Below are 16936 nucleotides of genomic sequence, written 5' to 3'. Positions count from 1 at the left end.
CCCGCTGTTCTCTCCCTCATTCCACAGAGCTAAGATTAATTTTGCACCAGTAGGTGAATAATGGAGCTGCCCGCTGATGGATCCGAAATCTGTAATTGTGAAACCTCTGAGAGATTAAAACTAAAGAGACTGAGGGGAAAAGATTCTTGGGGGCAGTGTTTGTTTCCAACGTGGCTTTTGAAGAGCTGCCCAATCCTACAGCATCCCTGGGAGAACACCCAGCACCAGCAGACAGGGGCTCAGCAGCACACAGGTTGCTAAGTGGAGCAGCAGGAAGACAACAAGGCTGCCAGCACACCTCTGAATGGAACAGGAAGCTGAAGGGCACCCGACTTGAAAAAGCACCACTTCCAGAAGTTTCCAATGGGACAGGAAGGCAGCTGGCAGCATGCTGCTGTGGCAGTTAGTGGCAATGAAATCCCATTCCTAGAGCTCTCTTTGATGCTCAGATGGAAGGATGCTACAGAAGACCCAAATATGGTTTTGCTACACAGCCTCCAAAGAGAATAAATAGTGGAGGTGGGTCACATGTCACTAGGTAAGGTGAGGCTTCACATACAAGAGCAATAAATGCACACTGGAGCAGGTAAAGAAAGGACTAATAAGATGATCAGGTTGCCTCAGAGGACATGAAGATTTGTTTAGATGGAGAGCTATTTAAGCAACAAGACAGATACTGGCATGGTATCATTATATATAAACACCCCCTGGGTACACGTAGGTTAGAAGCCAACAAATGGCCTTCCAGGAGAAAAGAAAAAGGAACAACAGGAAAGGCTTCAAACGTGCCCATATCAGATACTTTCTTAGCAGCCCCATGTCTCCAGGTGAGCGCTTTGCCCAGCTAACACTTGCATCATTAGCAGCCTTCTTAAAGGATGGAGTCATGATGGGGTAAGACAATGAACTTGAAATGCAGACTGAATTTTTATCAACTGTAATTAAAACTATCATCAAGATGGGATAAAGGTAATATCATCTTCCAAAATTTAATCTGCGAGGCCATTTATGGAGGAAGTGTTTTTAAATACAGTTCATTTAGCATCTACTTAGCTCTTCATATCAGTGCGACAGCAAACTTGACGAGGAAGCCAAATTCAGAAGCAGCAGCTGTAAATCTCCACGTCCTGTTGTAACACCCAGAGCAGTGACACAGCTTTAAAACCAGCCACCGTTTCCAGAATGGGATTCCACAGAGAGTCCCATTCCCTCCCACCAACAACCTTCTCCATTTTTCAAGTCAATGAAAGCCATCACACAACTGCCCCAGGTGAAATGCTGATGGAAACCCTTACCCCCGCTGAGTGTGAAAGCAGGAACTGGGTGCAATGCAACCCCTTGTGCCCCCGCCACACAGATATCCCACCCCACCCACACACCCTGGTGAAAGGGGCTCTCACCCCACACATCGTGGCAACGGTAGAGCCAGCGATGGAGCATCAATATGTAGAAATCTCCACCACGTCAACCTGATGCCCGTGGGTGGTGGCAGCGTTTGGGGACTGAAGGGAATTACACCTCAACCCCAACCAGGCTCCTGTCAAACGTGTGATGGCCTGGCAACCAGCACCTGAGGTCTGCAGTGAGCAAGGGCCGTGCAAGGAGGTCCTGGCCACCCCCTGGGCCACTCCCCCTATTTCTGCACCTCTTCTCCCTGGGGCCCCAATCCCACCAAAGGCACACAGCACCCCCAGAGGGCAACGCCTCATCTGTAGTTGCAAGAAGAATCTCACAATAATCCAACAAGAATCTGGTCTAGTATTAGATATGGAGGTTGGTGGTCCTGCACAGGGCAGGGGGATTGGAGCACGATGATCCCTGAGGTCCCTTCCAACCCAAGCCACTCTATGATCCTACGAATACCTCGGTTTTGCATTTAACATTCCATAAAGGTTGTCCCCATGACTTTTACTTCCTTTTCCACTGATGTATCAGATCTGTGATACACATCTCTATTGTTGTCTGGCCAAGCACGCTCTCTCATTTCAGGAAAACTTGCCTGGTTGGCGAGCTCGTCCTTCAGGGCAAGCACTGCTACCAAACAGGACAGACCTGCTCGTCACCAAAGCACACGCAGAAGTGATGACAATACTTGATGTCAGGAGCGCGCCGTGCTTCCGAGAGATGCTAATCTCCACTGAAAGAGCTCTCTGTTCTTTATTTCCGTATCAGCCTCCCCAACGTCGATAAAAAGAATTACTTGGGCATTATCAGAAACCGTTTTATTTCAACAAACGGCCAATGAAAAATAAACAAGCCTTTATCTGCACTGCAAGACTGATAGAGTTCGCACAAGTCCTAATTCAATCAGATGCCAAAACAACAGCTATTGAAGGCAGTGACACCGACACTCCTGCATGGCCAGGGAGCGTCCCCATAACACCTCGTCCAGCCCAGCACCGCACAGACTGCAGCACATCTCACACCAGCACTCTTCAACACAAGGAAAGCATGTCTTGCAACAGTTCCCTTCATTCGTCCCTAGGAAAAGCCCCACCACTGTGGGTGTAACCAATCTGAAAGGAACTTCCAACTGCCCCACCTGGCTTTCCCAGGATGAGCAGCACTGCTGGCTGCACAACCCATTTCCCCATGCACGGCTGGGTGACCCGCAGGGAAATCAGTTTCCCTCCTGACCTCCGCCAGCAACGGTGCCCCGACACACACAGCCTCCTGTGCTGCTTCACAACGGAGATGTGACAAAGAACCTCTCCTCATCCCAGGAGCTGCCCCTTTTTGGTAGCGTGGGCTGCACTGCATGGACAAATCATTTCAGAAAAACAATTTTCTTAACACTTGCATACGCCAAGAGCAATTCGAACCGGAGCTGAACTCACTAAAACCTTCTCCCCTGGTCTGGCTGTGCTAATCCCACACTCAGGCAGGAGCAAAGCCCAGCTCCAAGAGGGGCTGTCTGTCCAGTGAGGGCTTTGCCATGTGCTTGGCTGATTTTTTTCCCTTTTTTTCCCCTCAAGGCACTCCAGCAGCACAAGGCGAAATGCTGTGGGTTGGTTTTTATTTCCTTTTTCTTTCTTTCTTCTTCTTTTTTTTTTTTTTTTTTTTTTGGACACAGATTATAAAACAGCTAAAGCCAAATGGAATTTCACGGGATGAAAAGGCATTTCTCAGCTTGACAGCTTTCTCCTCGCTGAATTCCAGGCTCTCTGCAAAGAACATGTTTCTCAAGAGTTCCCACAAGTCGAAAAACAACAACAAACTCAGTAACAAAAGCCCCTGGAGCCCAAAGCCCCCACACCTTCCCAGTAACCCTATCTACCAGCATAGCTGGGTACCAACGTGGCACAGAACCCTGACAGCTTCAGCTCTGCCCCTGGTGGCATTTTTGTCCTCCATGATTCTCCCCAGCTCCCACAGCCCCAACACTTTGCCACATGGACACAACTGAAGCGTTTTCCTAAAATAAAGCCTAGATCAGACAGAAACTAATGAAAATAAACCACAATCTGCAGTAACCCTGCCAAGATGCAGAGGAATACGTTGGGAACTGCTGAATGAAAACCAAGGTTTTGGATGCTGACATTAATTCATAACTTTGTAATACACATCTGTATATCTGGAGGTGGAGCAAGGGGACACGGAGAATAAAACAGCCCAGGCTTCATCTTTTCAGCATCTCCATCACTGTCCAGCTGGACCATGGCTGTTTGTTACTCCTGAAAACGTAGGCTCTGGCAATCTTGTTCACACACTGAGAAACTCTGGATACCAAAACAAGCTTTCTCCTTATGACTCCACCTTAAAATCGAAAGAGGACATTGCTGCCTTCCCAGAACTGTAGGCAAAACACGTACAGCACTGAGCAAACCTGAGAAACGGCTGGCACTGGTTCCTTTGGCCTGCATGTGCTGAGTTCCAGCCAGCTCCACCACCTGCAGCACTCTGCAGAATGAAGATCCTACATTCGTCGTGCAAGGAACGCATGTGGGGTCACCTGTGTGGCGTGGGCACAGCCCTGCAGTGGTCTGGGTGTCCCTGCAGTGGTGTGGGTGTCCCCGCAGCAGGCAGATCAGCCAGCTCAGCTGGGGGGAGCTGGCTGCAAGCCTCCCAGGCTCAGAACGTAGCACAAGGCCTGTAATTAATGTTTCATGGTCCTTATGGTAGGAAGCACGGCAGCGCCATGAGCTGTAGTGCCAAGCTGCTCTGCACAGCTCCTGCAAGCAGCAGGGCCAGGAGGAGGAGGAGGTGGGCTCACACGTTCTGTCCACTGATAGACAATGGATTGCAGCTCTATTCTCCGAGGCCTGGGAACACTGAATGAATAACTGAGTCCACCTGGTTTCAGTGCACTTATTTTCAATAGCATACCTTAGTTTTCAATTAATTATTATAACAAAGATGCTGTTAATGACAGCCCAGAACAAATAGTTGGGTTTTTTTTGTGTGTGTGTTGTTTTTTTTTAATCATCAGTCTGCAAAGACTTCATGGCAAAATGGAGAAGCATCGTCCTGTGTAGGAACAGCCTTTTCAAAGTCACGATTTCCAAAAAGCCAGATGTAAAATAAGGCTTTCTGAGACACACTTGTGGTGGACAACGCAGGGAAACTGGGTTTGTCAAAACTGAGCTATTCCCAAGGAAGAGAAAGCAACTTACCCAGAGCTGATCATCCATTCCCGGTGGGTTCTTCTTAATAAAAGCACCATAATATGTAGCAATATTTCGGTGGTGAGAGTACTTCTTCAACATGTTAATTTCTTGTTTGATCTCTTCCTCTTCATCCTGGGATGAGGGGAAAAAAGCCAGAACAAAATGGTGGCAGTAAGAGACAGCGTTTCACCCTACGACAGCATCTCACGGGCACTGCTCTGATCTCTCTGTGTTACGCTGCACACCGTTTCCGACTGTCCTCTCTTAAGTTTCCTTTTGTTGGTTTGGGGTCTTTTGTTTGTCTGTTTGTTACAGTGTCATTGACACCAGAGCCCTGCTAGCCTGAAAATCTGGACCAGAAACGAACGGGTTAAACACGGGCCCTTGAACAAAAAGCTAAGAATAGCAGGCTCAGAGGTGCACTGCCTCATCCCCTATCACGTTTCTGAGCCCTGAACTGGAAAGACTGCCAGGCAGTTCAGAAACCAGCTTCTTCCCAAATGGTTCGGGCTGCTGGTGCCTCCCCAGCAGGCACAAGGGGATGGCCACAACCACTGATCTGCAGGGCTGCAGTACAGCCAGGTTTGGCCAGGAAAGAAGGCCCTGAATGGAAATATGTTCTGCATCCAGAGGGCCACCAGTATGAGGCTCTGACATCAGCCCACCTTTTTAAACAGATTCCTTTCTACTTCTTATCCTACCATACATTTGTACTGCATTGCTCTGAAGCTGAACTACACTTGCATTAGTCCTGTCATGCATCAGCACAGCCTCCAAGACCTGTCAAGAAAGTCCACCGGGATGTTTTTCTCAAGCATTCTGCACAGCTGTTACCTCTCAGGCTGTGGAGCAGTGGATAGCACCTTGATTTGGTGAGTGCTGTTCCAAAAGGACCAGAAAGATGGTTACTTTTCTCCCCGTGCAGAACCCTTTCATCCCTCACTTGCTTCATCCTGCCTTCCGTTGCACCAACCAGCACATGACTGGATGACCCGCTGATCAGACTAACCACAGACGCAGTTCTTCTTAAGGACCAGACTAGACACAGCACAGCCAGAACTGTAGGTTTCCTCCCAAGCTACCAAGGAAAACGACTCAACCACTACAAGTTTTTCAGAGAGAATTCAGGAAGGAACAGAGGAGGAAAAAATAAAAGAGGAGTGGAGCTTGTAGAAAAAACCTCCAGTTATATCTTCAGTAAGAACACAGAGAGCATAAGCACCAATGAGGGCGAAGAATGGGCCCAAGGATCACAAGAGAAACCTAGGAACTATTCTGACAAACCACTGTCACCTCTTCCCTTCAAGAAGTCAATATAATTTTGCTAGCACTTGTTTGCCTGGGGAAGCAGGGAAGATAACACTTAGGTTATCAGGCCTCAGAGATATTCTCTTATTGAAACGCTCTGGAGCAGAAAAGCAACTGGATGCTCAGTCCTGTTGGAAGCAAGGAGGAGCTGTCAGTACAAAAACCCACCAGCTTCCTGCATAGCACTGGCCAGGCTTTCTGCCATCCCCCTGCTGGGTCGGTCTCCGCTAAGAACAGAGAAGAGCCACAAGGACACTCAGTCTAAGGTTTGATCTTGAGCCCATTTTTAGGCTGAGTTATTCAATGTGGGGGAAAAAGGTGAAAAAGTATGAAAGTAATAGAAATAAATCTAAGCAGTGCAAGTCAGGATGTGGCCACATAGCCAGGCTGCAAGGGTGACACGGGAGCTCCATGCTGGCGTGAGCCTGCTCTGTTACAGAAGTCATGACAGAGGCCTACACTGGCACGCATGTGTGCTACCGTATGGATAGGGTTGTCAGGCCAAAACCATGGGGACCTGGCTTCATGCCTGGGCAAGGATCGCAGAAATGTTGCTGGAAGGGACCTTTGGTCCCCTTAGGGTCCCCAGCTCCACCTCGTGCCCTGAGCAATACCACTGCCAGCAGCCATCGCCAGCAGTGCATCTAGCCAGAGAGGGCAGAAAGAGGAACTATCATAGCAAGCTGTTGTAACTTCTCCAAAACCCCAAAGGAAAACCCTGAAAACCCACAGACCATGTGCTGTTGCCATGCTTTGCCTCCACCAATTGATTCTATTAGATCAGTGTCTGGGAAGTAGGTCACAGAGCATGCAGTAGAACCAGCCTCTGGAAAATTAATCTGAATTCTTAATTCACAGTCACTGCTCAAACAGATCAAGTGCTGTAATCTGAGGGCCTCTATGCCCCGGTCTTCCCCAACATACAGCTAGCAAGAGGGCAAGCTTTTAGCGCAAGGGAAACGTTGGGGTTGATGCTGTCTGGAAACTCAATTAACTATGTCAGATCTACAGTCCAAAATTATCCACTATGAAATTATGGATGGCTATGATTGGGGTGAACACACTACATCCACTTTTGTAGGCTTCTGAAAGATCCATCAACAACAGGGACAAAGAGCAGGAGAGGAGAATTGGATAGAACAAAGCAGCAGAGTTGGAAGTGGTGCATGTAAGGAGATGGCAAAGGATTGGAGTCTGGGCTCTTGCTGCCTCACACTGAGCCTGGACCAGGAGTCAAACCCAACTGCAAGCAAGAATCAGGAACTGACTTGAGAAACGTCTCCTGAAACAATTCCTGTGGTGGCTGGAGAGCATGGCTCTAGGTCTGCCTTCAGCATCAACCGCTGTGAAATGAAGCACTCAACCACATCGCAGGTCTGCTCAGTTTTCACTGTGGTCGTTGCAGTGGTTTTCAGAGGGATAAGAAGAAGCAGAAGTTCAGTGAGGGTGGTTTTTGTTTGTTTGTTTTGTGGGTTTTTTTTTTGCCTTTTGTTTTAAGGAGGAAGGGCTTCTAGAATTTATGCGTTATATATTAAAAGAAAAATGCAAATAACCGACATGTTTTAATATAGCTGAAAGCAGCTCAAGAGGAAAATAATTAAATAGCCAAACAACACATTCCGTGCCAAATATCTGATTTACTGCCCTGGACATTCACTTCAGCTAGTCAGAGAGAGGCAGGAAGCACCATTACTGCTCTCCTTAATTAAATACACCTACCTGCAGGATAGCTACAGAGCAGTTATTAAGAAGGATTCCAAGCTGAGACTATTTTGGAAGCAAGAGGTTTAGATCAGGGATATCCACTTAAAGATAAGGCTGAAAATATCAATTATTGAGCAGGATTGGATTTGGGCTATCTATCTTTCTTCAAAATCCTTGCTTGGACTCACAGTAGTTGAAAAACCACTGGACTAAGGGTTGACTCCAATTCGAGCCCATCTTTCACCTATCAGTATCATTCTGATTTTTCAGCCTACATCTGTTGTAACCTCAGACTTGACCTCATGGGAATCTCAGTGCCATTCATGCCATGGGGTTATGCTTGGTGGGTCTGCCCATTGCCTCACAGCCCAATCTACAAAAATTAGATGAATGGTACTTGGAGACACTGTAAGAAAACAGAAATTCCCTCTGACTTATTTCCACACATCGCTTCATCTCTTAATACAAAAAGGAACCTGAGTGAAGGTCCTGTAGATACAAACACCACACCGTAACATCTGTGGCATTTCAAACCACGAGGCCAACCAACTGCTTTCATAGCAAGGCCATTCTGCTCATGCTGAACTTCTGCAAACTGACTGGGAACATTAATTCAAAAACAGGCTGGGTAGACTGGGATCAAGCCCTAAATCTTGAAATGTGCTATTCCAATAAAAACACAGAAAACTTATTCAAAGCAATGCCTGCACATGGTTGTGTCAAACAGAAGCTTTTTGGTGTGAAACTCGGATTCGGATAAGCTGGCGTCTTTTACCAATGCAGGATCACGCTGCTGCAATTTTGCTTCTAGATTCTATCAACCCACTCAGAAAAGCTACTGCTGCCACTGGATGCCTCACTGCTCCAGTGCAACATCATTCCATCTCAAAACTCTTCTGCACTTGCTTCCTTCTCCCTTGCTTCAGAGAGTATTTGCTTCCACAGCCCCCCACACGCTATCACACGTAGTCCCCTTTCCCCTCTTATCTGGCAGTTTAAGGATGCAGGAGGAGGAGGATACGTTACCCCGGTGACATCCATAACCTTAATAGCAGCAAGCTGTCCTGTTTTAACATGACGACCCTGCAAAACAAAAAGGAGAAGTTTGTTTATTTTGCTCGTTTATTTGGCAGTGTTTTGCTTGCAGTAAACAATATCCTTAAACAATCTCCTGGCTCTGGCAGCTTTCACCCAGTTTCTGCTTTTTCAAGAGCATCTTCACAGCAGCCATGATGGGAAAGCAATTCCCTCCCCTTCCTCCTACCATTACAATTAATTAGCAAAGGGCCTTCGTTGCTTGCTGTATTTTCCTGGCAAACAAGTGCTGGGAATACCCTTTAATGCTCAGCCATGCAAAAGCAGCCCCGGGCCTCTCCTGAGCACAGATGAGGATATTAGGAACACAGATGTGCTCCTTTGCCACCGCTGTGACCCCAGGAGACGAGGCCCAGCTCCAAGAAGACGCTGAAGATCCAGCATGGAGCAGAACTGCATGTGGGGACACGGCACAGGGACATCCAACAGAAAAGGTGGGGGAAAAAAGATGAGCCCTCCCCAAACGGCAGCCCTGCAGCAGCCCTCTGCCCAGCCTGACCCTGGCCCAGGCGCCGGCTGCAGGGCTGTTTGGGCAGCGGCAGCGCTCCGCTCGCTCTGGATTTGCACCTTCACCAGGAAGCCAATTCACCCAGCAGGGCTCCTCTCTCATTTAATAACACCATTTACGCGGCCTGAGCAACCGCATGTCCTAACAACAGGAAGAGAGCTTTATTTTAAGACGTGCCTGGTGGTGTAGGCAGGTCTAAGCGTGCCTCCTCACCCCCGGCCCAGCACCCCGGGGCACGGCTCAAACACCCCTCGGACACAGCCTGGAGGGACCAGAGCACCATCAGCCATCATCTATTTAGACAGCCTGATCTGCAAAACCAAATCCTCCCTAAATCCATCCTTGTTTGCTCAGCCAGGAAGCGCCCACACTTACTGAGCCTTTAATTAAAGCCTGGGGAGCAGCAGCAGGGGATAGCTGAACACAATCACACACACTGACTCTTCAATAAAATGGAGGAAGAGAAGGGGAAGCAACTCGTGGCATTTAAAGCCGTGCAGTGTGCTAGTCATACCTAGCCTCTTCGATGTGCTGACACATTTTGGCTATCTAATTATTCAGAAGGAAGAGAGATTAGTGTTGCCATGATGCACCCCACAGCACCCCTTTAAACGCACCATGTGATCACACACCATGCAGCAATTCATACATCAGCGTTAAGGCCAATGGTTCTGAAATTCAGGGCTGAATTCAAATGGGTGCTTACAGAATCTTAACGGCTTCTGCACGAGCCAAACAAAAGAAAAGCACATATACAGCTTGACAATTTGAGTATTCCTTTGTTTTACACTTCAAGCTCAGATTTGCTGCGTATCTTTGCATAAAACCAGGTTTTGTTCACTGCATTCTCTTCTGTTCCCATTTAACCCTGCTTATGCTCTTCCACTCACGCAATCTGCAGTGCAGCAAGGAGCACATTGCTGGCAGTAGGACCTGTGGCACTGGAGACTAAGGCACAGTACCAACCATGGCTTCAAACACTGGTTTGTCATTGGGTTTTCTCCTTCCAGGTGGAGTTTCCCTGACACAGGTCACCACATGGCTACAGCACACGCTTGGAGTAACACCGACAGTGACCACCTCCTATCTTTGATGCCTGCAAGATTGACAGCACAGTATCTCTGTCACAGTGGCACAGCAGCAAGGTTGCAGATATAGGGCCGAAACTGAGAGCTGAACTCAAATTCGAGGTGGGTCAGCATCTGTCTGTGACTCCGCAATGTGAGTTTAAGTGTTAAAGAAGATCTGAATTCAGCAAAGCTACATAAGAATTACCCAAAGATTTAACTCCAGCTCGAGTCATGCCCATCAGTAGTGCTCTCTGGGCCAAATGATGGGAGAGTCCCCACATCACTGACATTCTCTGGACTTCCCAGCGAGGTCCATCTTTTCATCTCCAACACAGGCAGCCACCATAGAAAGACCCAGAAAAAAAGTCTACTCGGGTGGTTTTGGGTCTGCTTTACAGAGCAAGAAGGTCTGGAAGAGAGACCTGAGCAACCGAAAGAGTATCTGAGCTTGCCAGCTCTAGGTCTGCCTTCAGCATCAACAGCCACGCAAAATACAGTGGAAATGGAACCGATAGGTCTTCAGCCTGGGAACTTCTAACAAAGCCTTGCTTTTCATGTAGTTTGTCAGCAGGGGGGGGTTGTTTAGCTTCCTCCCCGCAGGGCGTTTCTCCTTCCAGCTGCACGTGCTGATGGTGACTCCGCGATGACCTTACAGAAAAGGGGAGTGCGGGGCCAGGGCTGAGCTCCGCTTCCTCCATCCCTGCTGCATTCTGCACCGCACGAGCACTGCGTCCCTTCACTGCCAATTAACCTTTGCCTTCAGTTTGGGAAGCCTGGTGTTCAGCATTAGTACTTTTGGTGATACCACCATCTATAGTAAAAGAAAAACCAGCTCATTATCACCCTACTGTAGGCACTGCTGGCTTTGTAATACGGACGCAAACAGAACAGATACGCTGAAGAGAGGCACTGAAAATGAAAGTGATAGATACGATGGAGGAACAGAATTAGCATGAGAACCATACACGTTAAAAGATTTCATGCCAGCAATGAGCCCTTTTGGCAGCATTAGTCACCAAGCACATCCTGCACGTTGGCCACGCGGATGCAGACGTGTGTGCCCCAAAGGCAGCAACAGCATCCCCACATCTGCACCCCTGACTTCTGTGCCCCTGGGGCAGCACCAGTGCTTGCTGTGCTTTGTCTCCAAAGCAACCAGGTCGGAGCAAGCAGCTGCAGAGCTGCCAGGCTGCTCTTTGGCAACGTGTGCCATTGCTCCCAAAGCCAAGGCAGGTTGAAATCCATAATTAACGTGCGTCAAGTGTCAGATTGGCCAGCATGAACTCTGCACTGCTGTAACGAAGCTACAAACAGGGACCGGGATAACAACCCTGAGCAAGAAAAGAGCCAGAAAGTCACTGTAATAACGTGCTTTTACCTGATCAAAACTTGGGTCATTTTAAACAACACCGGAGCAGAGAATGCTCCTACAAACACACTGTGATTGAGTCCATGTGCTCCCGAGGTTGGCTCTGCTCCCAAAGCCAAGGATGCAGGTCAAAATAGGTGAGACCCAAGATGCCTTCATTAATAATAAATTCTCTCAAAATTCCTCTATGATTTTGGTGCCTCCGTGCTTGGGAGCTCACCGTGGGGGGTGGAGAGGGCACAGGTGCCCAGAGGCAACGCTCATAGGACAGCCAGCATCCTTCGGGAAACACGAGTGGTAACCGCGATCCTCATCAGTGCAGGCACCCAAAGTCACCCAGCACTGAGAGCACAGCACCTCCACCACCTCCTGCTCCTTTCCCCAAAGCAGGTTCAGCATCCAGCCACGCGATATCCTGGCTGAACAGCTCGATCTGCCCTCACCTCCATAAGCACAGCCCTGCGTTACAGACACCGCGACGGCCGTGATGGTGTAGGACAAATAGGAGGAAATAGGAGCTACTAAAGCGTTTTTCGCCTCTCTGGATTTGCTGTCAAGGTTCACTTGGGTATAAACCCACATTTCATCCTCAAGATTATTCAAGTGTGAACTTCAAAGCTGCCATGGCTTTTAATTAAACGTTCATCTGCACATAAATGCGTGCTCCTAATTGCTCTCAAAATGCTATATCAACTCTCACTAACTGGATAGTGTCAAGTATGAGGACTAATTTCTGCGAGTGAAGCAGGCACCAGAAGTATTTCTTTAAAGGTTGTGGTCTCCACGCTCCGTAAAACGTAATGAACCGGCACGTTATGGGAACACTGGTAAATGCCTTTAAACAGCATTTGATGCACTCGGGCTTTTTATTTACTAAATAGAGCCACTGGAGCGCACTAAATTGGGCAGGGGCTGCCATAGGTCCATGGGAGAGGTCCACCTGTGTGCAGGCGAATGGCAGCGACACAGCAGAGGTGACTCCGGGGGCTCCAGGAGGGACTCAGCCTCACATGCACAGAGGAGGGCCACTTGCTGTGACTACAGCCAAGCCCCAGAGCCGGGCCGAACACAGCAGCTGAAGGCATCCCCCCTCTGCTCAGTCTATAAACCCCGCCATGCATGCATAATCCCCACAGCAGGCATTTAATGGAGGAACCACGGAGCAGGTTTAATGCTTTGAAGACAAACACTTAATATCCAGCCATTTTACAGCGCCATTAGTCCTGCAACACGTAAACATTAAAATAAGTGGGATTAAGGTGCTCTCACAAGGCACTTCAGAAAGTCTGATGGCAGCCTTGATGGAACGGAACACCGTCACCCCTCTCAGCTGAGAAAGTACAGCCCAGGAGCACAGCAGGGGAGCAGCCTCACCTCCCCCAGGCTCTGCTTCTACATTCAAGACCTTCTGCAGCTGAGCATCCCCGTGGTGAGCCAGAACCTCCCGCAGATCTCTGCTCCCGCTCCTGTCAATTCCTGCTTTTCCCCAAGTTCAAGGCGATTCAGGGACTCGGCCCAAGATTTTTAGCACTAACACAACCCCAGATTGCATGCAATTTTTTTTCCTGGGAGAAGCGCTATCAGGGAAGCACATTTACCTTAGCGCAGAAAGCACCAGGAGGCTGCTAACAAACAATTTTACGGCCTGCTGCCACTGCTCAGACCTCCGGCTGACAATCCCAGCACCACGCACACAGTCACAGCACCAGGCACACGTAGCTCTTGGGACCGAAACAACCTCAATTTCCACTGCTCCAGATGCTCCGAGATAAGCGATGCAGACGGCACGCACCCTGCCCGGCCTCTCTTCTGTTCCAGTGCATGGCAGTGGCAAGGCAGCAGGCACACCTGTGCCTTCTAACACTGACGTCTGGCAGCTCCTGCTGGGGAGAGCCTGGCTGGGCTGTTGGCCCAGAGCATGGCACCATGCGGCACCCAACGTGAGCCCAGCGCTGGGGCAGGCGGGCAGCGAACGAGGCAGCAATGCTGCAAGGAACCTGCAGAGCTCCCCAGCAAAGCAGAAAGGGGAAATTCAGAGTGCAGGCTGTCAGTCTATGGAGTGCTAGCTGAAAGAATCGTTATTTCTGTTTTACAGCACCGTGTCTATATTCAGTGAATGCATTTAAGCATCAGCACCGCTGAAATACACCCGTGTTGACAAACACTGGAGTGTGCTTCTCAATGGACTTACAGAGTGCTGGACGTGCATCCCAACTGCCATCCTGCATTAAATTAGACCGCTTTGCAGCACCCAGCCTGATTCGCACTTGGCTTTTATAGGGAGTCGATGTACTTCTCAGTTTCCCACTGAAAAGGATCTTGAAAGAAAAAAACAACGCTCAGGCTAGCTTAAAGGGGCTAACATCTATGGAAAACCAGGCTCTTCCCAGCAGGAAAATCCAGCAATCTCCAAAACAAGCTGCTTTTATAAACGATGTGCTCTGGCTTCGCACATCTCTTAAGGCTTATCTGAAATAAATCCACGTCCTTGAGAAAGTAATTAAAACATCAGATACTCTAAATATCAGGTCAGCACAAGAAAAAATGAGTCATGTAACAGGATGGGAAATATATAAAGTGTTTATTTTAACTGAAGCGAAATATCTGTTCAATTAATCAGAGCTATCATGGGCCAATCGCTCCTGCCTGCACTAAACTTCGGCACACAAAACTTCTGCCATCCCGTGCTGCCTTTTTTTGAGAGCAACAGCATGACCATGACAAAGGCAACCGCAGTGACGGTGCATTTCCCTCCAGCTTCACGCATTTCCACCTCTCCATCACTGCTCAGTTTCACCAGCAGCTCTGTGAGAGGTCCCCAGCAGCCCTGCAGCCCCAAGGCACCGAGGGACACAACCGACTCACTGCAATTCCTCTGAACTCGGAGGGATCTCCGCCCCCTCCAAGCGCCTGCCCGAAGCCGAGCTGCAGAGCAGAAACAACCGATCTCAAATGTTTATGCTTCTTCCATTTCAGGAGGCAAAAGAAGCACACACACCCACCCTACGTGTTATTTTCTGGCAAAGGGGAGTTCCCAGAGCTGCCCCCCATGCCCTGCAGCAGGCTGGGGGCTCCTCCAGCCCCTTCCCTCCAGCCAAGCTGGCACCATCCTCTCTGGGGGCTTTTGGAGAGCAGGGACCTCCACCAAGCAGGACGAGCACAAGTTTTACTTCTATCCAAGCTTCCCTCACATCCATCATCTTTTCCAAGCTCTAGTGAAGCAAAATCCTGGAGAACATTCAAGAAAACTCTAAAGAGAAAGAAAAACAAATAGAGCAGATTTTTTGTTTGTTCCCCGAGAAGGACATAAATCCTTCCCCAGCACAGACACGCACAGGGCCGAGCTGATGCCCAGTGCTGAGCAAACATCCCTTGGGTTTCTGTAGATAGCTCTTCTAGATGTAGCTTTTGCCCTTTCCAAAACTCACCCAGGGAAAACAGCTGCTCAGAAAGCACTCACTCCCTCTTTGTGGCATTGCTGCTGATAAACACAGCAAATCAGGGAGCAGTAAGGGGCTGTGTATCTGCTCCACCTCTCACGTGAGGGACAGTGGAGAAATGCTGTCCACGAGTGCTTGAAGGCGCAGGCTTTGAAGAGCCACACTTTGCATCAGAAGAAACCTTACAGCAGGGCAAAGCCTCAAGACGTTTCTGCATCTTGCAAGGCTTTCCCGTGGCACAGGAACAAACACTGCAGGAGGCCGCCCAGCAAGCCAAAGGACCATCTCTGGGTTAACCTGCAGGCAGGGCCCCTCACTGCCTCCTCCACCTCCCCATGCCCCTCAGCCCGTCCCTTCCTTGCCCCCAGCTCCCAGGCTTCTCTCCCTGTGCTGAGCACGCACATTTCTGCAGCTAAAAGAAGGCAGTACAGTCTGTTCCCAGTAACATTAGTTCACGACAGCCATGTTATTACCACCCTTTAACACCCCCACTTTGCTTCTGTTTCTTACCACTGCCTATTCAACACCGCAGCATTCGTAACTAAAATTAAATCCCCGTTTCAGAGACCCACAGGGCACCCTTGTATGCGGGCCACGTCTCCCATAACAGCACCACACCATCCCTTCCAGCTGGGAAGCACCGAGCCGTGGAAGGAACACTTCCCACGGGGCTCCGGAGTGTGCCAGGACCCCCTGGGTCCCACAGTGGGGATGCTGAGCTCTCGAGGGCAGCCCAGAAGGACACAGCCTCCTCCAAAGGATCAGGCCATCACCAGAGCGAGGAGCACCCCGCTGCCAGCCGGGCTCTGTGCAGCAGGCAGGAATGGATGAATGGATGTCCTCGGGCAGCCAGCAGCGTTCTGCACCCTTCCCCGTCATCAGCAGTGGCACCAATGAGGCTTCTGCCACAAAACGTGCCCTGGCATCTAACAGGGCTCTGTTACGACGGGCAGACTTTTACCTCTCTTTAATCCAGATCTGTAACTCTCTTACAAACCACAGTTTAGGAAAAAAAAAAAGAAAAAAAAATGGCCCTTAAAGAGAAAACCCCACACATGCTGATGGAAATGTGGTTTCTTGAAACACCTCTTCAGTGCCATCTGTTTGGCTCCGGTTCTAGTTTCATAGTAGCAAGATCCAATTTTGGAGGTGGCATGTAAAGTGCTAGGTGGATTTCCAACCAACAACAGCGGCGAGAGAAGCACCCCCAGGAGCCGAGCGCCCCGCGGGACAGAGGGGTGCAGAGCAGGAGGCAGCACTCAGCTATCGGCCGTGGAAGCTGATCGAGATCCCCAGCCGACATTATTTTTAGAGCTAATGATACCGCAGGCAGCAGCGGCTGTATTCAGACACACCGCTGTGCATGTAGCAGACCCTCACGCTGCCAGCTCTTCTGCACCCAGCAGAGGGAGGGGAGAGGCAAGGAGCACAGCTCCAGGCATTACCTGTTGTGAGGTTCTTCCATCCCCCAGCTCTGAGTGCGCCCCACAAGCGAATTCACAGCTGGTGGATGCTGACAGCTCAGCTAGGGAGGCAGAAGGACCAAAACCTACAGATTCCTTGAGCCTCTCTTGGTTCAGTAACACTCAGATCAGTGACAGACTCACACCTCAGTTCCCGACCCCGTGGCTGGCTTTAGGGCAGCTGTACGTACATTTAGGTTTCATGCGTCCATTCATCAGCAGCGAGGTTCCAAGGCCCTGTTGAGGAGTAACAAGCACTGCAGGAGCAGGATGGTAAAGGTATTTAGGTTCTGTGGGGCTTTTGGATGAAGTGCCACAGCTGCCAGGAGCTCTCATGTCTGTCTCTTAGGGTGATTTCCATCTCGGTGTAAA

The 16936-nt window shown here is 49.4% G+C and overlaps 1 protein-coding gene across 8 annotated transcripts in view; it reads right to left on the bottom strand.

The window, feature by feature from the left end:
- The window catches only part of TNIK (TRAF2 and NCK interacting kinase), a 133869-nt gene that overhangs the window by 61721 nt on the left and 55212 nt on the right, over nucleotides 1–16936 (bottom strand). For all 8 annotated transcript variants that reach the window (XM_025153737.3, XM_015291719.4, XM_025153739.3 and 5 more), the window contains 2 exons: nucleotides 8646–8702; nucleotides 4614–4739 (listed from right to left, as the gene is read on the bottom strand). In XM_025153737.3, coding sequence (XP_025009505.1) covers nucleotides 4614–4739; nucleotides 8646–8702 — 183 coding nt within the window. The remainder of the gene's footprint in view (nucleotides 1–4613; nucleotides 4740–8645; nucleotides 8703–16936) is intronic.

The sequence above is a fragment of the Gallus gallus genome, chromosome 9 (genome assembly GCF_016699485.2).
Source record: "Gallus gallus isolate bGalGal1 chromosome 9, bGalGal1.mat.broiler.GRCg7b, whole genome shotgun sequence".
Classification (NCBI taxonomy): Eukaryota; Metazoa; Chordata; class Aves; order Galliformes; family Phasianidae; genus Gallus; species Gallus gallus.
The sequence above is the reverse complement of the archived record's forward strand: the minus strand, read 5'-3'. Positions and strand labels throughout refer to the sequence as shown.